The sequence below is a fragment of the Microchirus variegatus genome, assembly GCF_963457635.1.
Source record: "Microchirus variegatus genome assembly, chromosome: 20".
Taxonomy (NCBI): domain Eukaryota; kingdom Metazoa; phylum Chordata; class Actinopteri; order Pleuronectiformes; family Soleidae; genus Microchirus; species Microchirus variegatus.
In genome coordinates, this window is record NC_139821.1 from 21,416,504 (window position 1) to 21,443,846 (window position 27,343).

The 27,343-nt window shown below is 41.0% G+C and overlaps 1 protein-coding gene across 3 annotated transcripts; it reads left to right on the top strand.

Annotated features, from left to right (window-relative positions):
* Window positions 1-923: 923 nt before the first annotated feature.
* Window positions 924-24,215, top strand: ipo8 (importin 8; the record flags this gene model as incomplete). Of its 3 annotated transcripts, none has more annotated exons than XM_083907196.1 (25): window positions 924-1,007; window positions 3,396-3,477; window positions 3,674-3,830; window positions 4,020-4,178; window positions 5,191-5,347; window positions 5,977-6,066; window positions 8,181-8,275; window positions 8,372-8,456; window positions 8,547-8,681; window positions 10,025-10,124; window positions 10,301-10,377; window positions 12,383-12,499; window positions 13,618-13,707; window positions 14,753-14,918; window positions 15,591-15,751; window positions 15,858-15,983; window positions 16,067-16,142; window positions 17,705-17,830; window positions 18,674-18,771; window positions 18,869-18,964; window positions 20,034-20,254; window positions 21,048-21,253; window positions 22,713-22,940; window positions 23,196-23,325; window positions 23,736-24,215. In XM_083907196.1, coding segments are annotated over 25 exons (3,063 nt in total). The 3 variants fall into 3 exon arrangements, with proteins under 3 accessions (XP_083763322.1, XP_083763323.1, XP_083763321.1); XM_083907197.1 differs by having other exon boundaries at window positions 16,067-16,133; XM_083907195.1 differs by lacking the exon at window positions 23,736-24,215 and having other exon boundaries at window positions 23,196-23,329.
* Between the last annotated feature and the right edge of the window lie 3,128 nt (window positions 24,216-27,343).

Consider the following 27,343-nt stretch of genomic DNA (forward strand, 5'->3'; position numbering starts at 1 on the left):
ACTATATTTAAAATGTATATGTTATTGTTTAAATAGTTCATTCACTGTGTAGAAAGTATAAGACTTTTTATTCCGCTGCTTCCAAAATACAGTTTTTGAAATGCATTTTCTCCAAATTTCCACAGTAAATGTGAATATATGGGTCATCACTGGAAAGGTGAGAAGCTGTAGTATGTGAATCAGGTGAGACATTCAACAGGAAACCTTATTTGGCCATTAGGTGGCACTGCAAAGTCAGCAACTGTTGCAATAAAAGTGTCAAAATTATGATTTTTGAAGTGGATTTTCACCAGATTTCCACAGTGCTATATCAATAACATTATAACAATGTATATCAACAATCTCCCCCTCACATGACTAAATATTATTGAATGCTGTTCTTCTAAAGTGTTTAATTTTTGTGTTGTTTAATAAATACAAGTATGCACCAGAATATTTTTATCTATTGTATGTATATGCACCTTTTAACCAAAAAACAACAAAAAACACCCCCATATCAACAGCTGTGTGATCAGCACTGCTCTGCAGAATAGCTCGCCACCCAGTGGCTGAAACTTGCACTTTTTAAGGTGGAACGGAAACTTAAAGAGAACCGGAGGCGAATGTGGTGCCAACTTCAGCGTCGTCTACTGTTTTACGTCTACCGCCGGTCGGTTGACGGTAGAACTTTGTTTCTTTACCGCAAAGCTGTGAAGTTTTGATTGAAACAACGGAATCACAAGATCTTCCGCCTTCAATGTAAACTTGTTAATGCTGCGCCACACAGTGATAAACCACGGTTTCCACCTATGATGCTTTTATTTTGAAAGCACTTACCGGAAGCCGTGCCACTAACTCTCTGTGTTGCTACAGTCGCTGCGGAAGACAATCGTTAGCCAGAGCTACATATGTTCTAACTGTGAGGATTGTGGAATTGGACACACATGGATCCTAACAGAATAATCCAGGCTCTGAAAGGAACCATCGACCCAAACCTGAGGATAGCAGCCGAGAATGAGCTCAATCAGGTGGGTGAGCTGAAGTAGTTCTGCTTTGTATGTTTGTTTTCAGAGCGCAGCTGTAGGAACCCGTTTTTTGGCTCAGAAATGATGCCGGTGTTTGTGGTGGAGGACAGGCCGTGTTTGTGTCATCCAACTCGGTCTTTTACTGGTGAATGTTCGCCCCTGTTCTGGCTGTTTTGTGCCAGGAGGCCTGAGGATCAGCAGCGTGATTACAGCGTTTTCCCCTCCTAACAATAGGAGTTAGTTCCTCAGGAGCAGCGAGACTCGATCATGCCTGCACACGTTAGCTAGCAATAACAACAATAAACGAAGCATTTGATCAATACATCACAGGGATTTATACAAATGTCGTGCTGAAACAAATAATCGACTAAAAAAAAAATACTGTCTATTGGTAACATTGCCAAGACATTACAGTCAGAACATGTTAATGTAGGTAGATTCTTCTCACGATTCTCCTAATCGATTAATCTGTATATGTAATTATTTTATCGAATAAATGAGTACACGTTTGGTCCGTAACATTTCAGAAAATGTTTTCTAAAACGTAGAAATTACGAGGTTCTCAAAGTTTTGTCCACTAACCAAAATGATTTAGTTTTTAATGATGTATTTGTAATAAGGAGCAAAGAAATCAGAACATATTCACATTTAAGAAACTAAACAATCACATAGTTATGTTTTAATTAGTAAAAAATAAAATGAAATAAAAGCTTAAGTGTCTAGGTGCACAGTACCATAGAAAGGCATGGAATCAAGAAAAACAAGTAATTGACGAAATGGGTCATTAAAGTGTACATATTTACAAGATAAAATAACTTTGATTGTTCAGCTTCTGGCACTTTGTGATACTTTGCCTCCCTTTTCTGGCAAATACTAGTACAGCTGTAATTGTACACAGTCTATGTATGTATGCAGAATATTTTGCACTATGAGCCAACTGAATATTATTGGTACTGTTACTTATATTTCTGCAAAAAAATAGCCCTTTCTGGCCATTGCACCTTAATGTTGTTTATATTATTACCTCTAAATTTGTAAGAGCCAATTGTGACTGTTATACCCAAATGTTGGTGGTACTGTAACTGTGACCTTTTTGCACTATACACAAATTGTATTGTACCTGAATGTTGGTGGTTTTGTTACCTTACTGTTTAGCACAAAACTAGCAGCAATTTCAATGAATAAGTGCGAAATAATCTATAGCATTTTGTATCTATTTGTATCCATTTACTGTACATGCAACACAAAATAGCAGTACATGGGGTTGACCGGCCCACTGGCTGGACAGCCTTCAGAAAAGCTGGCCCTCCGGAGATTTTGAATAGTTGAATAGCCCCGGATTAATCGACGATGAAAAGCATCATTTAAATGATTTCCACAGAGGCATTTATAAATAGAAAGAGGCAATGTGCACTGATCAACTATAATCTGTATTCATGTCTTATATTCAATTACAATCATAATCTCATTGAGTTTGTTTTCTGTTTCCTGCCTGGATTAGCCTGTACAGTCATCAACCACTTCTTTTTGGTTTTGTGTGGACTTAATAAAGTGACCAGCGAGGTTTTCTGCTGCTGTTTCTCCTCTTGAACAATGTTTTGTCTTCAAAACAAAGTCCCGATCTGGAGAGGTTCTGGGACAAGATTTGTGTCACATTAAATTAACCACTTTAAGAGTTTTAGTAATTTAAATCTTTCTAGGATTGCAACAATTATTCAGTTATGGATTATTAATCGATTACTAAATTCATCCATTTTGATAATCAATAATTACATTTTCCCAATAACTGTTTAAAAAACGGAGACCAAATGTGACACTGTTACATACTATGCAGACTGCACAAGATGCATGCATGTGTACACCTGCAAACAAAGCATGGTATAACAAATAAGGAAAGAAAAAAGAAACATGCATGTCTGTTGCCTGCCAGTCCTGTCATCATTTAGTTGAGTTTAAGGTTAGATTATAGTATTAATAGGAAATATTCAAATGGTCCAGCTCTTTATATTTAATGAAAGGGTCCCAAACCATATCATTTGTTTTTCTGTGAGCTTCTCAATATGTGGCTTATTCTCTCTAATTTAATGGAAAGAAAAACTTTATCCATTAAGAATGTTTTTTTATACATTAACACAGGAGGGGTCTGATTTATTTATATGTTCCCTGAGAGCTACCATAGTTTCTCATATGCACTTGTATGGTGAGAGTGAAGCAAAGCTATTTTGATTGAGTGTAAAATGCCACTTCTCTACCTAGGTGGCACTAAATTGACCACTGTGACCATTGTGCCTAAAGTTTAATTTGGTGATTCTGTTGAAAAGCTGGATTTAAGTTGAGTTAATAACTCAGTTTAACCATTTTCAAACTCATCTTCACTGCTTTGTGATGCAGTCCTACAAGATCATCAACTTTGCGCCAACTCTGCTCCAGATTATTGTGTCGGAGCAGGTGGAATTTCCCATTCGCCAGGCAGGTAAGACTGCTGATTATTATCCATTATTAAATTAATCGGAATCCAAACGTAGCTCGTTATGATAAGTAATTATGCGATGCTTTATTCATGTTGTCAAAAGTGTGGCCTTATTATCTCTCTCTATCTCTCTCTCCCTGTGTGTGTGTATATATATATATATACACACATACACACACACACACATGTATATATGTAGCTGCCATCTATCTGAAGAATATGGTGAGTCAGTATTGGCAGGACAGGGAGCCATCTCTGGGTGAGGTTGTCTTTCCCTTCAATATCCACGAGAACGACCGGCAGCAGATCAGAGATCATATTGTGGAGGGCATCATTCGCTGTCCAGAGTCCATACGGTAAAAAAAAATTCCTATCGTTCTCAGCAGATGACTTTAACTTGAAAACATAATTATTCTAAAATGGTGGTAGAGTGTGTGAAGGGGAGTGTTGCATCTGCATAGGAAAGAACATGTAATGAGTAAAACTGACCGTTGGTTCTTTGCTATAGCCGTTAGTGACTGCATATGTGTTTGTACTATCTCTAGCGCTCAGCTGACTATGTGTCTGCGAGCAATCATCAAACACGACTTCCCTGGCCGCTGGACAGCTATCGTGGACAAGATCGGCATGTATCTGCAGTCTCAGAACAGTGGCAGCTGGTATGGCAGCCTGTTGGCTCTCTATCAGTTGGTTAAAACTTATGAGTGAGTATAGACCAGTGTTTTATAAAACTTTCTATATCGGGACCATCTTTTTTTAAAGCGGAACTAGACCGGAAGTTCCTATTAACGCTGTTTTTTAGTGTGTATCTGCGTCATTACCTTGTTTATGAAGCCCTGAAGGTTCTAAACAAACAGTTCAGCCACTGTTGAGAACGTTGTGTTTTATTGTAATCTCGGGCTCAGTGAGATCTCTGAAAATCCCGTAATAGTTACGTAAACAGCGGTTCTCCTGAACAGCAGATCGTCCTGCTCCGGGCACTAGTCCGGGCACATCCGGTTGCATACATTGAACCGCAGAAGAAGAATAACGTCCGTTGTGGAGGTGTTTCACGAGCGACAGTGTCTTCTCACTCTGGGTCTGACTCCGGGTCAAAGGTCGTCAAAGGGACTGCGGTGGGGAGTCGTGAAGAAGCTATTTTTAAACACTGTTAAAACAATGTTTTGATAATGAGTAGCAGTGCATCCACCGTTCCAGAGGGGGGCGCTGCGCTTCTGAGAACAGATGTGCTGGATAGTACTGGCCAATCACAAGACTCTGTCTTCTGGGGGTGAAAGTTCACTCTGAAATCTCGCAGCAGAAAAACACTGTCAGAAAAGAGGATTTCTATTGGCTCGTTTACAGAAACTAGGAGGTTTTTGACCATAAAAACAAGTTAATGTATGCAAGTAGACCTCCATAACTAATATTTATGTGCAACAGGACCACTCTATGTGAGCTTTAAACAACAACCAAATCACAATATAAATTGTGACAATAGGCAAATGGCAAAAAAAAGTTGTGGTAACTAATTTACAGCTATGTCTATATATCGCCTATATCACCTTTGACTTGGTGAATTAATAATTTACAAAAAGTTGTTAATTACAACTTATTTTATAAACGTTATTTGAAATGTGTACATGTATATCTTAACTACTTAACTAAATATCTTAAAATCTAATTGAGAAATCCAATGGCAGCATTGAGGCATATTTGTGTGTGTTTTTACCTCAGGTACAGAAAGGCCGATGAGAGGGAACCCCTGCTGGCAGCGATGCAGATCTTTCTGCCAAGAATCCAGCAGCTCATCAGTCAGCTTATGGTCGACGGCACCATCTTCTCTGTCCTCATTCAGAAGCAGATTCTTAAGATCTTCCACGCTCTTGTACAGGTGTGTGTTCAACTCTTTGTAGTCGGACAAGATGCTAACAGATTGGTTTCATTTTAGGATTTATTTTGATATTTGCGAGACGTTTTAATCACAATCATGAAAGGGGAAATAAGTAGTTTATAGTGCCATCTAGAGGAGAGGCTGATATTTACAACAAAGACCTGAAATATGGCCATTTATCCTCTTAACATTGGCATACAACCAACATACAACCTTATTTGGTGGTGGAATACCCTGGATTAAAGCATTTAATTAGTATTTATTTAGGGGCCTTAACAATTTAATATTTAATATCACTTGACATGACGCAATGTAGACACTAAAAATGGGAATTAAAAAAACAATGCTCCAATGGTCAAGACTAAACTAGTCAAGTCTATAAATGATAGACCCATCTGCGATAAATGAGAGAAAATAAGACTGAGAATTGAATTGAATCGTGACCTTAAAATCAAATCGAATCAAGGATTTGGAGAGTGACACCGCTGCTTTTCTCAGTCTCTCTCTCTCTTTTTTTTAAACGATACCTCTGTCTTACTGAAACATCAGTCCAGCGAACGTGTACATACAGTAAGTATGACAGTAATTGTGTTGCTAAGAGCAGGAATGTCATTGTCATTGTCCTGCAGTACTCGCTGCCTCTCCAGCTGATCAACAATGCAGTGATGACACAGTGGATGGAAATCTTCCGAGCTATCATGGACCGAGACGTCCCTGCTGTAAGCCACACGCACACAAACTTGTTTTTATGTCTTAGTGAGGACACATCATATATGTATTTTTTAAAATAATATATTGGATTGATTATTTAATAATCACATTTATTTGAAAATGTATTTTACAGTACCAGATATCTTGTATTCATTTGTTTATTAGGGTGTGTGTGTGTGTGTGTGTGTGTGTGTGTGTGTGTGTGTGTGTATGTGTATGTGTATGAAATGTGTGAAATTATTTTTAATATTATAATTATAGTTAAATTTTCTAATTAAAATTTTAATACATTTCAACTTAATATCATGTAGTTGTCATACGTTAAGTCCACTGCGCCATGCATGGGACACTGGCGGCCTGCAGGTGTCTCATGGCAGCATTAATAATATAATTAGCCGCATTAACCGTGTCGATGGAGCGCAATGACGCAACGACCTGCATTGCACTCAACCTAACCCTAACCCTTGATTTCCACTATTTTGGTTTAGTCCAGCCCAGTGTGTTGTTGTCGCTCCGCGGCTAACGAGAGACAGGCAGATTAGCGTTAGCCATTAATTAGACGTGTCAGAGACAGTCCGCTTTAAATCACACCACAAATTTTCAATAATATTCAGGTCTGGGGACTGAGATGGCCATACAAGAAAGTTGTATTTGTTCCTCTGCATGAACGCCTTAGTAGATTTTGAGCAGTGTTTAGGGTCGTTGTCTTGTTGAAAGATCCAGCCCCGGCTCAACTTCAGCTTTGTCACTGATTCCTGGACATTGTTCTCCAGAATCTGCTGATATTGAGTGGAATCCATGCGACCCTCAACTTTAACAAGATTCCCAGTCCCTGCACTGGCCACACAGCTCCACAGCATGATGGAACCATCACCAAATTTTACTGTAGGAAGCAAGTGTTTTTCTTGGAATGCTGTGTTCTTTTTCCACCATGCATAACGCCCCTTGTTTTGCCCAAATAACTCTATTTTACCCTCATCAGTCCACAGCACCTTATTCCAAAATGAAGCTGGCTTCTCCAAATGTGCTTTAGCATACCTCTGTTTGTGGCGGGTGCAGAGAAAAGGCTTTTTCTGCATTACTCTTCCATACAGCATCTCCTTGTGTAAAGTGCGCTGAATAGTTGAACGTTGCACAGTGACACCATCTGCAGCAAGATGATGTTGTAGGTCTTTGGAGCTGGTCCGTGGGTTGACTTTTTCTTGGTCTGCCACTTCAGGCATTAACTAGAACTGTGTCTGTGGTCTTCACATTCCTCACAATGTTCCTCGCAGTTGAAACTAAGAGCTTAAATCTCTGAGATAACTCTATGTATTCTTCCCCTAAACCATGATGTTGAACAATCTTTGCTTTCGGGTCATTTGAGAGTTGTTTTGAGGCTTACCAGCCAGTGAAAATGCTCGTCATTATAGCCCTTCATATCCCCCAGCCTCTTCTTTTCTCTTTTTCTTCCAGAGAACATAGGATAAATGATGGGTAAATGCTTCCCTCTATGTCTTCTTTTTAAACTTAATCTAGGATTTTTGGCAATGTGTAGATTAGAGAAAATGTTTGGTCTACATGTGTGCCACCATGTTTGATTGCAGATCTCATGTAATCTTGCGATACTACAGCTACAGCGCAGCACCTCCTAATAAGTGCTTTTAACATCTGAGTTGATCCGTTAATCCATTTTGAAAGCATTGTCAATGAACACACCAAACTTTTTCATGGATGAATGACTAAAAGATGGGAGCGGACCAACAGCAGTGTCAATATCATTTAAAATATCAGATGTTCCATATAAAATTATCTCAGTTTTCTGTTAAATATATAAAATATATATCCATTCATGATTGAATACCTTGAATTCTTTAAGGATTTAATTAAGTCCTTGTTAGGTGTTCGGAAGATAGCTCTGAACATCATCAGCAAAAGCAACATGATGTTTTTAAAGATGGATACCATAGGCAGAAAACAGGAGAGGGCCTTAAAACATTGCCTTGTGGGACCACACAGCCAAAGAGGCTGTTGCTGATGAGCTCGGGCCAAGATGGACAGAGAATGTGCTGTGAATCTTCCAAGTGTGACTGTGTGAAGTGTCTGATCCTTGATCTGACCATACAGTATGTCTGTTTGTCAGGAGACACTGGAGGTTGATGAGGACGACCGTCCTGAACTGGCATGGTGGAAGTGTAAGAAGTGGTCATTGGGAATCCTTACTAGACTTTTTGAGCGGTGGGTGAAGTTGCCCTCACTTCACATCAGTCACCAGATTTAGAGATTTTGGAGCAACATGACAAGCTGTTTACATGTTTCTGCTCTGAAATACAGATATGGAAGTCCTGGAAATGTGACAAAGGAGTACAGCGAGTTTGCCGATTTTTTCCTAAAGACATACGCAGTTGGCATACAACAGGTGAGGACGTGAATATTTCTTTGTCTTTTCTCATTGTTGCTCATACTCATACATACATGTTTTTATTTATGTGTTGTGACATCGATACAGGTCCTGCTTAAAGTGGTGGACCAGCACAGACAAAAGCAGTACATCACACCCCGTGTCCTGCAGAAGTGTCTCAACTACCTCAACCAGAGCCTGTCACATTCCCTAACCTGGAAACAGATGAAGCCACATATGCAGGTGGGTCAGACGAGAAACCCTGCCCACTTCCATTCATAGCTCATATCAAAGGGATCATAATCACTGGGTGTGTCTCAATTCTCAGTCTGTGTCCTGAAGAGTGTGCAATTATTGCCCTATATACAAATATGCCTTTCACTCTAGTTTTTAGTGTCCAGGCTGAATTCGATGTGGGTGATATGGGCAAAACATATCGCTATTATTTGTGGGCAAAAACTACCAGGGTCAAAATTATTAGCCCCTTTAAGAACTGACCTTTTTAATAATAATAATGATGATAATAATAATAATAATAATAATAATAATAATAAATACATCAGTTTAGACTTGAGGAAAAGCATTGTTGATGCTCACAAAGCAGGCGAAGGATATACAGAAGTTATCACAGCATTTCCAAATGTCAAGAACTGGAGTGAGAAGCATCATCAAGAACTTCAAAGAGAGCCACACCATACAGAACAAGCCAGGCAGAGGTAGGAAGCGAAATATTTCACTCCGGAAAGAAAACCTGTGAGAGATGTGTTTACAGAGCTCAGAACAGCTGCCAAGACACTCATGAATGACTTTGTAGTCTCAAAGAAGACAATCACTAAAGCTCTGCATGGACTGCGGGGTTGCAGACTAAGAAGAACTCCACTTCTGCACAAGAGACACCTTCAAGCCAGACTGAAGTATGCTCAGGACAACCTGGAGAAAGAGTGTGCATACCAGGTCCTTTGGTCAGATGAGATAAAACTAGTGCTCTTTGGCCATAAAGACATCAAACAGAGAAGTGTATAACACAAAGAACACGATCCCCACAGTAAAACACGGTGGTGGGAGTATTATGTTCTGGGGATGCTTTAGTGCAGACCCCTGTCTCCAAATTCCTGTCAAAAGGACATAAATGCATATGACGCATTTGTGCAAACATTCGCCCTTCTCTAATCAGAACGATCTAATGTTGCTCTGTAATGATCAATCAGACCGGGAGTTTGTCCCCAAAGTATGTTGGGAAGTGTAGTTCTTCATTAGAAGTGTTTCTGACCTTTCTGTGGGTATGCAGCATGTCTGTGTTTGTTAAAGTCGAATATGGTTTTATGACGAGATAACTGAGCGGGAGCGTATGTGTCTCAGGCTGGTGCAGGAGGCACTCATGACTCAGCGAGCACTGACTATGTGTCAGTAGCTCATAGCCACACTAAAAAAAACAAAAAAACCTGAACCACTTAATGAGGAAGTGAAAGCGTTCTTGTATGTCTTGTATCTTGTTACATTGGTCTCATTGTTGTTGAGTGTTGCTTTTAGTTCACTGTAGCACTGTAGTTGTCCTCCTGTTTATAAAGCACCTTCATGTCTGACAGACCATTTGCCAAGACGTCGTCTTCCCTCTCATGTGTTACAAAGATGAGGATGAGAAACTGTGGCAGGAAGACCCCTATGAATACATCCGCATGAAGTTCAGTGAGTATTCAAACATTTTAGGCCAACATTATATTTATTACGAGTTTACCCAAGATTCTTTGGGACCTTGTAGCATCAGAGTTAGTGTACAGTGGGGAAAAAAAGTCACAGAGACTGAATGTCCACATGCTGTGAAATGTGTTGTTTAATTTCCTTTGTGTTTGTCTCGGTCACAGACATGTATGATGATCACGCCCTCCCTGCCACTGCTGCTCAGAGCCTCTTATGTAAAGCTGCACGCAAGCGCAAGGAGGTGAGGACCCTTTTCTCTCTGGTCTAGAATCTAGAACTGGCTCCCTTGAACTGCATAAGATTGACAGCCTTATATGTATACATATGTATATACTCTATATGTATACACAGTGATATTTGAGAAGTGAAATAAAGTTTATATGATTTACAGAAAGTGTGAAAGAATTTCAAAACATCTCCAGTTCAGTCAGGTTTGATGGTTTCCGAGCATGGACAGTCCGCTTTAAATCACACCACAAATGTTCAATAATATTCAGGTCTGGGGACTGAGATGGTCATTCAAGAACGTTGTATTTGTTCCTCTGCATGAACGCCTTAGTAGATTTTGAGCAGTGTTTAGGGTCGTTGTCTTGTTGAAAGATCCAGCCCCGACACAACTTCAACTTTGTCACTGATTCCTGGACATTGTTCTCCAGAATCTGCTGATATTGAGTGGAATCCATGCGACCCTCAATTTTCACAAGATTCCCAGTCCACACAGCTCCACAGCATGATGGAACCACCTCCAAAAATGTTTTCTTGGAATGCTGTGTTCTTTGTCCACCATGCATAACGCCCCTTGTTTTGCCCAAATAACTATTTTAGTTTCATCAGTCCACAGCACCTTATTCCAAATGTGCTTTAGCATACCTCAAGTGACTCTGTTTGTGACGGGGCTTTTTCTGCGTTACTCTTCCATACAGCATCTGAATAGTTGAACGATGCACAGTGACACCATCTGCAGTAAGATGATGTTGTAGGTCTTTGGAGCTGGTCTGTGAGTTGACTGTGACTGTTCTCACCATCCTTCACCTCTGTTTATCTGAGATTTTTCTTGGTCTGCCACATCAGGCCTTAACTAGAACTGTGTCTGTGGTCTTCACATTCCTCACAATGTTCCTCACAGTGTAAACTGAGAGCTTAAATCTCTGAGATGGCTTTCTGTATCCTTCCTCTAAACCAGGGGTCACCAACGTGGTGCCCGCGGGCACCTGGTAGCCCGCGGGCAGCCAATACGGTGCCCGCGGGCTCACTTCACTTCACCTCACTTGCATGTATCCGTATGATCGCTCAGTAAAATATCTTTGATATTGTTTATACAAACTGATAATCGTTAGGAGTAAGCACTGGAATGAATGTGTATGCAGTTGAATGCATAATATTAATCATTTAAATGGTAAACAAACCATAAAAATATTATATGGTAGCCCTCCATATTATTTTTTACCCTTAAGGTAGCTCTCTGTCTCAAAAAGGTTGGTGACCCCTGCTCTAAACCATGATGTTGAACAATCATTGTTTTCAGGTCATTTGAGAGTTGTTTTGAGGCTCCCATGTTGCCACTCTTCAGAGAAGATGCAAAGAGGAGAAACACTTACAATTGACCTCCTTAAATACCCTTTGTCATGACTGGATTCACCTGTGTATGGAGGTCAAGGGTCACTAAGGTTACCAAACCAATTTTGAGTTCCAATAAATAGTGCTAGCTAAAGGTACTGAAATCAGTACAATTACAGGCACATGCCTGATTTTGTTTAAATAATTCTTGCACACTTTCTGTAAATAGTATAAACTTTATTTCACTTCTCAAATATCACTGTGTTTGTCTCCTATATGATATATTTAACTGACATTTCTTATCCAAACAACCAATGATTTATAAAAAAAAATGTACAGGGGTGCCCACATTTTGCATACCACTGTGTGTATATGTATATATATATAATATAATAGGCTACAAAACTTCATTGCTGAGCCAAAAAAACAACTAACTTACTTAACACATAGAGTGAACCTTTAATGTGTGGAATGAGTGAAATTTCTCTTATATTGTTCTCAGTTTTTTTAAGGCAGGTATTATGAGGTTTTATGAAATACATGCTGATCAGAAATCTTAGTCTGAGATATTACAATGAGTAGAACACTGAAAATCAGTTAAGTTAGTTGGAGACTGAGGGAACACACGTACAAAAGAGCACACAAACACAGCCTCTAGTCTTAACAAAGTGGTTTCATTTTCATGGCAGGTTCTTCCCCACATGATGGAGTTCTGCCACCAGATACTGATGAACCCTTCTGCTGACCCCTGCAGGAAGGATGGAGCACTGCACTGCATTGGTGCTCTGAGTGACCTTTTATTGAAGGTGCACACACATCCACAGAAACACATCTATGTGTCTGTTTTGTTTTCATATACAGGGTTTCTGTGGGTCATTGAACTTATTGTAAGTGTTAATTTGAAAAAAAGAAAGGAAAAAAAGTGTTTAATAATTGCCCTAAAAAGACATGGGTCTTTAAGTTTGTGCAAGAAAGAATTTAAGTTGATATTTAGGTAAATTTCTCCTGCCACTGTGCCCTTTTTTGTCACACCACCTACTCTTATGTGCCCTGCATTGCTTGATGTACGAGCGGTGTTGTGAGCAATTAAGGTACACTGTCTCTCTCTACCGTTGACATGAGATTCCGTGCAGAACAATGAGCGAGTAACGTTTAGCAAGAGAGAGCAACTTACATGAAGGGAAATGCAATGCCTGGGAAATGTAAATTCAAAGATATTTGGCTCACCAAAGAAAATGACAAAGACAAACTTGCTCAAGATCCCCAGGACAATCACTTGGCCAGATGGTGCTGCAAATCAATAAAAGTGAATGCCATGGGCTAAGCAGCTCTTTCAAATTGCCCTCCCATCTTAAGCTGTGTCGGCACAATCAGCCCATGAATTTGAGGGAATTGCTTGAAAGCCCCTGAATTGGACATCAACCAAGGTGTAGGAACAAATCCAGAGAAGTATGGGAGATGGGAGTCAGTAGGATGCCATTAGTGTGGTAGCATGCCCTAAAAATTTACCTTTTTGTTCACTGACCTGACTGTATTTAGTGGGTTAAATGGTAACTTGTCTGTATTTACAGGTGCATCTCAATAAATTAGAGTATCGTGGCAAAGTTAATTTATTTCAGTAATTCAACTCAAATAGTGAAACACTTTATTATATATATTCAATACACACATACTGAAGTAGTCTTTGGTTCTTTTAATTGTGATGGTTTTGGCTCACATTTAACAAGAACCAAAAATTCAGTAAAAAACGGAAATCCCTAATTTTGAAAAAAAACAAAAAACCTTTTCCTGTTTTTTCTCGTTTTGCGCTTTGCCGACTTGTTCCCGCTTGGTCCCTGGCGGGTCACAAATTACATGAAGCCATGACCAGATGAAGCCTTTAAGAAACTGTCAAAGTGATGTGCTGTGCTCTGTGATTCTCCAGAAGCGGATGTACAGGGAACAGATGGAGCTGTTGCTGCAGAACTACGCATTCCCTTTGCTTAATTCTACCAGTGGTTACCTGCGAGCCAGAGTATGTGAACCTCTCTTCACATGGTATAACAGTTGTATGTTTGTCGTGTGATAAAAGTGTGATTTGCTTTTGTTTTTTTGAAACATGGCATGCACTATGGCTGACTGCATGTCCTGTTGGTGTTGAACAGATTTTGCTATTTGCAGGACGAGTAATTACAGGACTGTAATACTATTAATATACAATATAATATTTATGTATATATTTATTTTTCATATGGGTGTGGATGAGGGGGTGAGGGTGTGTCTGTATATCTGTGTGTGTGTGTGCGTGCATCTATGCACATGTATGTGCAGAGGTTGTCACTAGGTGTGGTCGGGAATCCATGATGAAAACCATGTCACCACCCCCCCCCCCCAGCTCCCTGGGAGAAGGCCACTAGTAACCCAGGCACGTGGAGCATCCACCGGCCCCACGTGCCGCACGTCCACCCCGCACAAGACCAGGGAGGGGAGCCGCAAGGTCTGAGCCCCCCCACTCAGGAAGCAACAACACCACGGGCACAGGCCAAACCACAAACCACCTAGGCCCCCAGGGTGGCCCCTGGAGGGGAATAAACAGAGGCCCACGTAGGTACCCCAGCCAGGGGCCCCCAGGAAACAGGAGACGGCAGGGTCCCGGACACGCACTGGGCTGGCCCCCAAGCGCAGGCATGGGTCAGAGGCCCGAGGATCCGACAAGGCGGACCTCGCGCCCCCAGTACAGGGACCCACCGTACATCCAGGGGCCAAGGCGCCCAAAGTTGGCCCCCACAGAGCCACCGGCTCGTCGCCCGCCACCACCCCTCCAGTCATGGCGAGCCACAGCCAGGCCCCCCAGGGCTCCCTCCGACAGACCGACGAACGACCCATCCCCCCGCAGCATAAATAATAGTTATTAAATCATTCATACTTGTCTTTCAAATGCATTATAATTAATTGAGAATTTCAGAGGAAGCTGCAGTAAACCATGTTATCAGGCCTGATTTAAATCAGAACACAGTAGATTGAATGAGAGCTTTCCAGTTGCTGTTTTAATCTGCTTTCTTTCTGCTGTGTCTTGTCAGGCGTGCTGGGTGCTCCACTGCTTCAGCTCACTGCGTTTCCATGACGACGTGGTTCTGAGGAACGCTGTGGAGTTGGTAAAACAGGATCTGATCAACGACAAAGAGATGCCCGTCAAGGTGGAGGCTGCCATTGCTCTGCAAGCATTGGTCAGCAACCAGGAACAAGGTCTGTGGATAAATAGGGAGGGGACTTCATTGCTTTGCGGTTGATTTATACGGAGCCCCAGACATGTTAACTTTTAGTATTTTCTTTTTTACCACTTAATTATTTTCACTTTATTTCACATATTTGTGGGGTAAATACATTTTGGGGTCATCAGCAGAGGGTGCTGCAGAACCCATGGGGTCCAGTAGAGAGAGGAGGATCCTCACGTCTTCTTTCCTGATAGAAATGGCGTGTTATTTACACTTTGTATACATCCACCAATAACCGTGATCCTTTCCAGGGCCTTACAGTTGGTCAACAATGAAATCTATCCCGGCGTCCAAAATCTCTGTAGCTCATTCCCAGCCTAAAATAAAAATCTATCATATGAACAATTTAACCTTTCCAGCGCGTAGCTGTCGCCGCCTCTACCTGAGACCTTATAGAAGGTGCGCACAATTTGCTTACCCAGCTGTCCAGGAATGATATTGTTATTACTTCGTTCGCACATTATACCTACATCGTGGCCATGAAATAAGTACAACATGCACACAAAATAATATCTCTATGATTCTAGTTTTTGATACTTAGACCCTTTTCCATTGTAAAACATTTAATACTGGACTCTCAAACTTTCAAATGTGTGTGATGTACAGTGTGACAAACATGTGCTCTATTTTCACGTGTGTGCAGCTAAGCTGTACATCAGGCCGTATATCCGTCCAGTCATGCAGGAACTGCTACATGTGGTGAAAGAGACAGAGAATGATGATTTGACCAATGTAATTCAGAAGATGATCTGCGAGTACAACCAGGAAGTGGCGGCCATAGCTGTGGACATGACGCAAAACCTGGTAGGAACACAAAGCACGCTCATGTTCTCATGTTTTCATCTACGGCAGGGCCTAAAATATGTACCTGTGATGTTATATGTAACCTTTAAGTGTGTATGTTTGGCAGGCAGAGATCTTCTCCAGGGTACTTCAGAGCGAGGAGTACGAAGAAAACGAGGACAAGACTGTCATGGCCCTCGGCATCCTTAGCACCATCGACACTATTCTCACTGTCATGGAGGATCACAAAGAGGTCTCGACACACGCACACGTAAACACACACCCTGCCTGGCATTCCGTATTTTTTGTAATGTCTTGTTTGTTGAAACATTTCAGATCACTCAGCAACTTGAAGGGATCTGTTTGCAGGTGATTGGCCTGGTCTTGCAGAAGCCGATCATAGGTATGGCAGGTGTGTGCACGGGCCTTCCAGTGTTTTTAAAGCAACACACAAACAATCACACACACATGCAGTCTCACTCATATTACTGATGTGTCAACACATCGCTGATTGCATCTGAGCTTGAAAAGGTGTAGCTATGAATCATCAAAGGTTTGTTTCATGATTTCATCACAGGTTTGTTTCATGATTTCACCTGCTCCCTGACATGTTGATATGATCCTTTAGCACAAACAAAAACAAAAAAATCTTCCATCAAAATCTTATTTTGTTATTCAAAAATGTAGATTTTGCAGTGTTTGAGAACTAAAAGTTCAATATTTACTATATTTAGTAATGACTGTTTAGTGGAGACTGAATTATGTTTGTTGAAAACGATGGTCATGTGACAGAAGTCACTGTAGTCAATGTGTGTGTGTGTGTGTATATATATATATACATATATATGTATGTATGTATATATATGTATATGTGTATATGTATGTATGTATATGTATGTATATATATGTATATGTGTATATGTATGTATGTATATATATATATATATATATTTGTGTATATGTATGTATATATATATATATATATTTGTGTATATGTATGTATATATATATATATATATTTGTGTATATGTATGTATATATATATATACATACATATACACATCTGTGTATGTATATATTTTTGTATGTATATACTTATATATGTGTATATGTATGTATGTATATATATGTATGTATGTATATATATATGTATATATGTATAAATATGTGTATATGTATGTATATATGTATGTATGTATGTATGTATATACAGTTAGGCCCATAAATATTTGGACATCGGCACAGTTCTCTTTATTTTGGCTCTATACACCACTACAATGGATTTGAAATGAAACGAACAAGATGTGCTTTAACTGCACACTTCCAGCTTTAATTTGATAATCCAAATTAATTTACATCCAAATCAAGTGAACGGTGTAGGAATTACAACACTTTCTATATGTGCCTCCCACTTTTTAGGGGACCAAAAGTTATTGGACAAACTAAACAATCATAAATTAAAAACTTTCATTGTTTAATACTTGGTTACAAATCCTTTGCAGTCAATTCCAGCCTGAAGTCTGAAGGCATAGACATCACCAGACACTGGGTTTCATCCCTGCTGATGCTCTGTCAGTCCTCTACTGACACGCTCTTCAGTTCCTGCTTGTTCTTGGGGCATTTTCCCTTCATTTTGGTCTCCAGCAAGTGAAATGCATGCTCAATCAGATTCAGGTCAGGTGATTGACTGATAACATTCCACATTTGCCTTAAAAAAGGAGTCTTTGGTTGCTTTTGCAGTTTGCTTTGGGTCATTGTCCATCTGCACTGTGAAGCTCCGTCCAATGAGTTCTGAAGCATATTTTATTGTATTTTATTCTATTTTTATGTCGTAAGGTGACCTTGAGTGTCAGAAAGGCACCAACAATTAAAATGTATCATTGTTATTGTTGTTGTTGTTGAAGACAAAAAAACTACATGTGATGAATGTGTGTATCAGCTGTACTAGCTTTTTAGTTTTTTCTTCCTCTGCAGAATTCTATGAGGAGATCTTGTCCCTGGCATTTGGCCTCACTTGTCAGACAATCTCCCCTCAGATGTGGCAGCTACTGGGAATCCTGTATGAGGTCTTCCAACATGACTGCTTTGACTACTTCACAGGTAGCTCCCACATGAAACAGACTTGCTGAATATAAACATTCAATAGTGACCTGTAATTCTACAATATATGACTTGTTACGCTCATTATAACCATAATAGTGTATTATGAGCCCTATGTATTAAAGCTGTGTTCAGAAATGTTGTTTTCAGCCTCAATGGCATTCTGCTGCAAATATCTTTTTAAGGTGGTGTGTGTAGCACTTTATTTTACAAAAATCATCTAGTGATCTTGATAGAGTTGGAGGATTGGTCCATGTTTTTTGAAGTTTGGTCATATGAGACAGAACCCGGAGAAAACCCACTCACACACATGGAGAACTTTCAAACTCCATTTTACTTGTGTCCCCGCTGGCAGTTGGAGCAAGCCCTTATCCCCGTATCTCAAACTATTCCCATGGCAGGGAGTGCACACAGAACTATACTATCACTTTAAAGTGTAACTTAACCCTAAACTGCTTTTGTTTCAGTGTGTCTGGGTTCAGATTTCCTATTGGATATTTTAGTCCAACCCTTTCTCACTGGCTACTCTCTTATCGAATCAGCAGGAGGCTCGTTTTCCATTAGGCATAGTACCTGGTACATGGTGCTTTTTTAGGGACCTGCTCTGGTGAAGTTCCAAGCGAGCTGAGCCGATACTGAAATGTGACATCAACAGTCTTCCGTTCACTGATTGGTCAGAGAGTGTTATCACTGGAGTCATGAGTGCGATGTATGACACAAGAATCAAACCCAACCGTGCAAAACTGTTGACCACTAAAAAAAGACTTAAAAATCCCAAAACAAACCACATGTTTATGAGGATAAAATGGTAACGATTAAAATCATGGTTTGTGTTTGTTACAGATATGATGCCTCTCTTGCACAATTACATTACTGTGGACACAGACATGCTCTTGTCCAACCCAAAACACTTAGAGGTCATCTACAGCATGTGCAAAAAGGTCAGACTATATTTCCTCACAGTTGCATCAAGTCTGAACATAAGTTCACTTTCTGCAATGTTGACTGTTCAGCAGTTTTCTGACATTTGACCTGTAGGTGCTGACCACAGATCCAGGAGAGGATGCTGAGTGTCACGCTGCCAAACTGTTGGAGGTCATCATCCTGCAATGCAGAGGCAGAGGCATCGACCAGGTCAGTAAGAGATGGAGATGGACATGTAGCATTTGAATGCACTCAGGCTTTTATAATAATAGAATTTACTCAGAGAGGGAAAAACCTCTGTTTCCCACTGTTTCAGTACACTCCCATATCTTCTGAGTTTAATTTGTATGATTCAGTTTAACGATTTACAGCTGTGCTTTATACATCTATATCAGGGGTCTCAAACTCAAATGACCTGGGGGCCAATGCGCATCTATTGTGGTCAGGAGGGGGCCGGCCTAATGAACAGAAAGTGGGGGAAAAAATTACAATATTGCATTATCATCATCACACATATACTTAATAATACTATTTATGATGCACAATTAATGTATTAATATCAAAAACAGACATTTATTTTAAATTACAAAAATCAAAGTGTGGACAACTGTAATTAAAATTCGTACCAGTATCAGCTTCGGCCACTGCTGTTCATGACTCGGGCCCAAACGAGCGTATTTATATAATTATGTAATTTAATGTTGTATATGATACATTTAATAATGGGATAAGTATGAACAAATGTCTTATTATTATTATTATTATTATTATTATTATTATTATTATTATTATTAATAAACATTGCTAGCAAAAATATTATTCTATCACCGCGCTGGCAACTTTGTCGTGGGCCATGTTTTCATTATAACATGATATTAACAAAACTTTCAGAATGAATTGAATTGAACTGAATCTCGTCCAGGTTGTGACGTCATGCCGCTTTCCCCATCGCCATCAGGGGTCGAGTCCAGCTCCTCATGTTACCTTCAGAAAATGACAAACCGTAGATGAAGAGGGGATGAGGATACTACTAACGTTAGCAGTAATGAGTATCTCTATAAAAATATATAGCAATAGTTATAGTTGAGCTGTGGTGCTGAAGCTCTGGAATCAGGGATGTCTGTGAAATATGAACAAGGAGGGAGGGAGAGAAAACAATACTTTACATACTAATATATTTGTTTGTGGACAAAACAAAAAAACTGATGTGAGAATATCACAATTTCATATTATTATATAAACAAGTGTATGGGCCTGATGTCTGTTTTCTTTGTTGCAGTGCATCCCTCTGTTTGTGGAGGCAGTGCTGGAGCGTCTGATGAGAGGAGTGAAGACCAGTGAGCTGAGAACCATGTGCCTGCAGGTGGCTATTGCTGCTCTCTATTACAACCCAGCGCTGCTCATACACACTGTGGACAACATGCACTTCCCACACAGCCCACAGCCCATCACTGCCCACTTCATCAACCAGTGGATGAATGACACCGAGTTCTTCATGGGGTGAGAAGGGGAAAGAATGCTTTTGTTTTGTTAAAAAGTTATATGTATATATTATTTATATATATATTTAGCTGTCATTAAATACCTGTGTACACATTGCTCACACACAGTTCAATTGATCAAGCAATCAATCAATCTTTATTTGTATAGCCCTCAGTTTACAAAACACAGGACTTCACAGGGTTGGTAACATCCTCTGTCCTTAGACCTTCGACCAGGGTAAGGAAAAACTACCAGGGGAAAAAAGGTAGAAACCTTAGGGAGAACCACAGTTGAGGGATCCACTCCCTGGACGGACAGACGTGCAGTAGATGTTACCCAAAACATACAATACACAATAACAAAGAATAAAAAGTAAAAAGTCTTTAAATGCCTGGATCCATCTGTCACAGCCTGTAGTGAAGGCTGTTGTGGTCAGAGACAACAATATGAATGTAACAATAAACAGCTGTCAACTGGAAACTAAGAGTAAAAAGAAGAGGTCATAGAGAGTCATATAGCTCTGTGTTGCTATGAAGATCCTGCAATCATTTTTCAAGGCCGCTATGCACTGCTCATACCTCCAATATGCTAATTAAATGTTTAAACCACGGAATAAGGTCACATGCCTGATGCTACACATATAGTTCAGTACTTCCTCCATGACCGGAGCACAGAATCTGTCTGGCAGGGATTGTGATGCTGGTTTCGATCCGCAGTGCTGTCCCATACTGTTTGGATTCTTAGAGAAAGCCTTTTCAGAAATAAGTCACTCATTCTCTCTCTTCCTTTCTCTCCTTGATTCACTCCTCAGACTCCATGACCGTAAAATGTGTATCATTGGACTAAGCGTGCTGATGGAACTGCCCAGCCGACCGGCAGTGCTGGACGGTGTCGCCGCCCAGATTGTCCCGTCCATCCTACTCCTTTTCCTGGGCCTCAAACATATTTATGCCTCTCGCCTAATCAACAAGCCCAATCTGCTGGCCCAGGCAGGGCCTCAGGAGGAAGACCAAAATGGTGAGAGAAGAGACAAAGACGGAAGAAGAGGGGGGGAAAAACATTATGGATGATTAAAAATAGAAAGCAGATTAAATCACGATGTGTAAATTTTGGGCAGCTGTGGCCTAGTGGTTAGGGCTTCGAGCTCGAGACCGGAAGGTAGCCGGTTCAATCCCCGACCAGTCCACAGCTGAAGTGCTGTTGAGCAAGGCACCTAACCCCCTCACTGCTCCCCGAGCGCCGCTCACTGGCATGGCAGCTCACTGCGCTGGGTTACATGTTCTACACCTCACTGTGTGCTGTGTGTGTTCACTAACTCACTGCTAAATTGAATTTCCCCTTGCGGGACTTAAAGGGTTCTTAATCTAATCTAATCTAGTAACATTCATGGACATATATGACATGTACTCGCATACATGCTGTAGGTGCAAGCAAAGCATATGAACATTACTTTTCTATGTGTTATCAGTTTGTCTGTTTAGAGAGAAAAGATTCAGGAGGAGCCAAGTGAATAATACAATTACATCTCACGGCACAAGTGAATAATACAATTACATCTCACGGCACTGTACATAGTAAAGCAGAAACCTTTACAATATTATACAGGGAAGAGAAACCCAACAGTTCACACGATGAGCAAGCATTAGAAATCAGTCAAGAGGAAAAAGGCCCTTTTAACAGGATGAAATCTCTGACGGAACCAGACTCAAAGTTGTGCAGCATCTGCCTCGACCGATTGTGGTGAAAGGAACAATGGGGAACAGAGGGGAGGTGAGGTAGAAACAGAAGAAAGCCCAGACCAGGAGCAGATACAGTAGAACAGCTGTCTCAAGTTATACGTTTAGACAGTTCTGAATGGATTATGCTTATAGTCCTACAATTCCCCCAGCTGTCTAGGTCTATAGCGGCGTAACTAAGAGATGGTTCAGGTTTCCTTGAGCCAGCTCTAACTATAAGCTTCATCAAAAAGGAAAGTTTAAGTCTAACTTTAAATACAGAGAGGGTGTCCACCTCCTCAACTGACTCTGGGATGGCAGGTAAAACTAGTTCTTTAAGTTGTGATGGGCCTGATCATTAAGCCCTTTGTATGTGAGAAGGATGACTTGGTGTTTGTAGTAAACGACGGTTACTGTGAAACCGCAGCAGGTCAGTAGATTACTGAGGGGGACAAACTTATACCAGTAAAATCAAGCAGCGATCAAGATGTCTTGAGATTCTTGAGATGTCAAAGACATAAAGCCGTAGATTTAATCAGATGAGCCTTTTAATAAGTGACTAAAATGTCTTTTTCTTTATGTCCTTCACTGGCAGCCATGTTTTAATGATTGATAATGTTGGTTTTGAGGGCAAGCATTTAGACTTGGCTCGAGGTGCGGCCATGGCACCTGACTGTGTATTACATACAATCACAATTCAGAATCCTTGAGCTCTATCCCTTTGAAAGTATTTTCTGTTCATGGATGTTCTTTGTCGGCAGAGGAGATTCCCAGTGATGAAGATGAAGTGAACGAAAACCGAAATGCCGTGCAACAGCAGTCCAGCACGCAGATGTGTCAGGGAGGTGAGGCCGATGATGAGGATGAAGATGACTACTGGGATGATGATGATGATGGCTTTGAAGGAACACCCCTAGAGGAGTACAGCACACCCCTGGACTATGACAATGGAGAGGACGAGTATCAGTTCTTCACATGCACTCTGCTCAGTAAGTCATCACTTGTAATGTTTAGTTACAGCCACAACTAAAGCACAAGAGGAGTCGGAAACACAGGTTAAAGATCTCCGTCACTATTTCTGTTGGTGGTAAGAAAAAAAAGAAAGAAAGAGAAATAAACCGTGTTTTTGTTGTGTATTAGTTTTGGCCATTCAATTTAATCATCTGTGTAGCCTTAATCTTTTATTATGTTATCGACAAATATGTGTATATATACACACACGCTTGCCTTTGTGTATGTGTTAGGGGTCCAGAGCACTGACGCAGCCTGGTACCACAGTCTGACTGCTCCACTCAGTGATGACCAGAAGAAACAGCTGCAAGAAATCTACAGCATCTCCCAGCAGCGCAGGAGCACGGCCACCAAGGGCCAATGGTGAGGGAAATACACTGGGAAAATGGATGAATGAGATACAGACACATAACACAAATGTTAGAAAATGCCTTTCACATTCACTGAGCGCTGCATTTAAATGTTTTTATTTTTTATTTAATGAAATCTAAAAGAACATAATCCATCTCGGTTATTCTCAAAGTGATTGTTCCTATTCTTTGAAGTGTGTCTACTGACCTTTGTGCGCTTCAAGCCATGCTTGTTCTCAATGAGAACACCATGAGATACAAGGAAAAACACGTTTGCCACTTAAAAGGTCCACCAGTGAAAATTTGGGTATGAGCGCTGTCACTGAATAATTACGGGACAGTAAATGCATTTGTTTAGAAACGGAAACTTGAACATAAAACTGTATGTGTTCCGAGTTAAACACAGTCTTTGTGTATTTTCAGATAACTGATGATAAAGATCTGAAATGTCAGAGAAGGATGATGAAGAGAACAGCTGATCTTACCTGACCTGGAGAGAGTTTTGCTTGATTCTGAATGACTTCAGTCCATATCATACCACATCAGAGGATGGCTGGAAGGATGGTCGAGCAACAGGGGGTGCAGTGGCATTATATCAGTTTGGATCTTAGAGCCCTGTATAGAACCAGGACAGAACTTACACACGTGTGTGTGTGTGTGTGTGTGTGTGTGTGTGTGCGTGCGTCTGCGTGTGTGTACTTGTACGTGGGTGTGTGTTTCACAGATAGCTCTGCATTATGAATTCACGTCTTTGACCAGCAAAATTCATTCATACACTGCAGTCCTTGAAATCTAAGGTGTGTGTGTGTGTGCGTGCGTGCGTGCGTGTGTGTGCACTTTTTAAAATCTCTTTAAGTGAACACTTTTTTTTAATTATCTCACAAAAAGACAAGCCCTCTGTCTGTTGGGGTGTGTCTATCTTTCTTCATGTCGTATGTCTGTCAGGGTGCCTTCCTTGTTCATCAGACTAAAAACTGGAACTGTGAGGTCTTAAGACTTGGGGCCTCCACATCTGTTGTCACACAAATGGGTTGTAAATGAGAGATCCAAGGGGAAGCATTTTTTTTTGTTGTTTTTTGTTCCGGAGTTTTGTTTTTGTAATGCTTTTTGAGCTAATTTAAGAAAGTCATAAAAATTAATTAAACATTTTTTTGTGCCGTTTCTTGACTTGACACGTTACTTTAATTTTTTGTTCCCCTAAGAACCACTGTGTCGAAGTACAATCCCACAAAATATTCTGTATGTTGCTCAATGCTGTAGACGTAGGCAACTGGACTTGAGTTTGGTTTCCTGTGGATGGGTTTCAAGATTCAAGATTCAAGATTTTTATTTGTCACATGTGGATGTACAGGTACACCCCAGTGACATGACATTGCAAAACAAGCCCCTCTGTGCAACTGTGAAGCACTAATAAAATAAAATAAAAAATATGATAAAATTCAATTAAATTTAGAATAATTTGCAGATAAAGTTGCTAAAGGTCGTCTCCCTGTCGTTCGTGATCGGGCCAACCGCTACCGTGTCATCTGCCAATTTTCACGATGATGTTGGAGGAGTGAGTGGCTCTGCAGAGAAAGTAGAGTAGAGGACTCAGGACGCGGCCTTTGGGGGCTCTGATGCTGAGAGTGCGTGGGCTGGAGGTGTGGTTCCCTATCCTCACCACCTGTGGTCTGTCCGTCAGGAAGCAGAGTGAGGAGTTCAGCCCCAGGTTCTTGAGCTTTGACACCAGTCTGTGGGGAACTATGGTGTTGAATGTGGAGCTGTAGTCTATAAACAGCAGCCGCACATAGTTCCCCTTCCCACTGTCCAGGTGGGTGAGGGTGGAGTGGAGGACGTGTGTGATGGCATCATCAGTGCTGCTATCTGGGGCGATAGGTGAACTGAAGAGGGTCAAGTGAGCTGGGCAGTGAAGCGCATATGAAGTCCTTTATCAGTCTTTCAAAGCACTTCATCACCACGAAGGTGAGTGCTACTGGGCGGTAATTGTTGTTGCAGGCAGGGCTGGGCTACTTTGGAACAGGGATGATGGTGGACCTCTTGAAGCAGGCAGGGACTACGGAGTGAGTCAAGGACAGGTTGAAAATAGAGGTGAAGACAGGGGCTAGCTGCCCAGCACATGATTTCAGCACCCGGCCGGGGACGCTTTTACAGGCTCTTTTACTATTGCGGTCAGTGGGAAAATTGCTTTTGGGGGCCCATAGTATTTTTTATTGCAGTACCCACAGTGGCCACCATGACAAAATGATCTTCAAGGCAGAGGGGGCGGAGCTCTATCCAGATGTTTACAATACATCCATGCTCGGCGCGTACTATGTGCGCGTACATGAACAGCGAAAGGCATAATGGGAGTGCGCTAATGACGTGCGCTAGCGGATTTCATGAATACCGCCGTCACGTTAACTTCGGCTTTTAACCATGGATTTGTAAATAAATGCAAAACCAACGATATCGAAGTGAATATAGTAAACTGAAAAGTACAATGACGTAGTTAAAGATTAAAACGATCAATAAAAATGGTTTATTTGGGTTAGGACCGTGACTATTACTTTATATGTGTTACAGGAGTCATGTTGTTTTTGTCTGATTTCCCTTATATAATTGTATAATTTATATTACGAACAATAACAACGTGTTAAAGTAGTTTTATTACTCCCGATTCTTTCACTCAACACGTTTATATTCAACTATAATTTGCGTGTTCATCACATTTAACAGTAACTTTATGAACCGATAGTGACGATAAGACAAACATCCTCCCCGGGAATCAGTGGTGAAGTGACCGCAGGTCTCAGTGCATCACACGGTCACAGCTCCACAGTCCACAACGTCATCAGTGTCACGATGAACCCACAAAGCAGCTCGTTAATACATCGATAATACGTTTGAAAAGAAATGTTAATGAGCGCCGAATAAACAACTAAAACCTGCTTTGTCATAATATTTTAAAAATGTTAACGAAACCCCCCCATTGTCTTCATTTATTCACATTTCTCATGAAGTTTTCATATCGTACGGTTCACTGACAGCAGCGCTGTTCCCGAGACGCCACGTGACCGAGGTTGGCTGTGCTCGTACACAGCTGTGACGTCACTCTGAGAAATAAGATTTGTCTGGGCTTTTTATGGCTTTTAGGAATGTTTTTCAAACATGAAACTCCATTAATTAAAAAAATATAATATAAAGATTTATAAAAGCCCGTGTCCATGTCTCGAGGTGTCCTGTGGACACTTTTACACGCGTCTCTTTTACTATTGTGGTCAATGGGAAAATTGCTTTTTGGGCTCCATGGGATTTTTTGTTGCAGTACCCACAGTGGCCACCATGCAAAAATTGTCTTCAAGGCAGAGGGGGCGGAGCTCCATCCAGTTCATATGATACATCCATGGGCGGGTCCTTTCCCGATGTTGCATCCGAGTGCTTTACATAAGGACCGACATCGAAGTGACAGTCATTTTATCAAGTGTGGTCAAAATAGGTGTCTCTCTCCTTACAATAATAGTTGACCTGATCGGGTTTGAAAATCAGTTTTAGGAATATTTTATTATAACTGCTTATTTTATTGTGCGTGAATATGCCATTGGTGTTAATTAATATTAGTAGTCGTCGGATGGATGATCAAAATGGTGCCCACAGGTCTCTTCAGGAAACTGAAATTTCCCTAATCGGACTTGAACGCAGCACAACCCATCTACTCTGTCCCCGGATTGAGTCCACACAGCGTTAACATCACACAGGGCGGAATGAACGGAAATCCCGGTACCCCCAGCCTCATCATCGGCCCAGTGGAACTGTGGAAACGGCCAGGCTCGACATGACAGCCCTGGAGCCGGAGAAGACAGGCCACTGGCGACGCCGGCTCATCGTCCAACCACCGGCGCTGTGGGCTGCGGTTCGCTACGCCGTGCTGGCCGCCCTCTGTGTCCTGTGCTACAGTAATTCTCTTCACGGGGAATTGGTGCACGACGATGTGTGGGCTATCATCAACAACCCGGACGTCCGACCGGGGTCCAGCCTTAGGAACATCTTCAGTA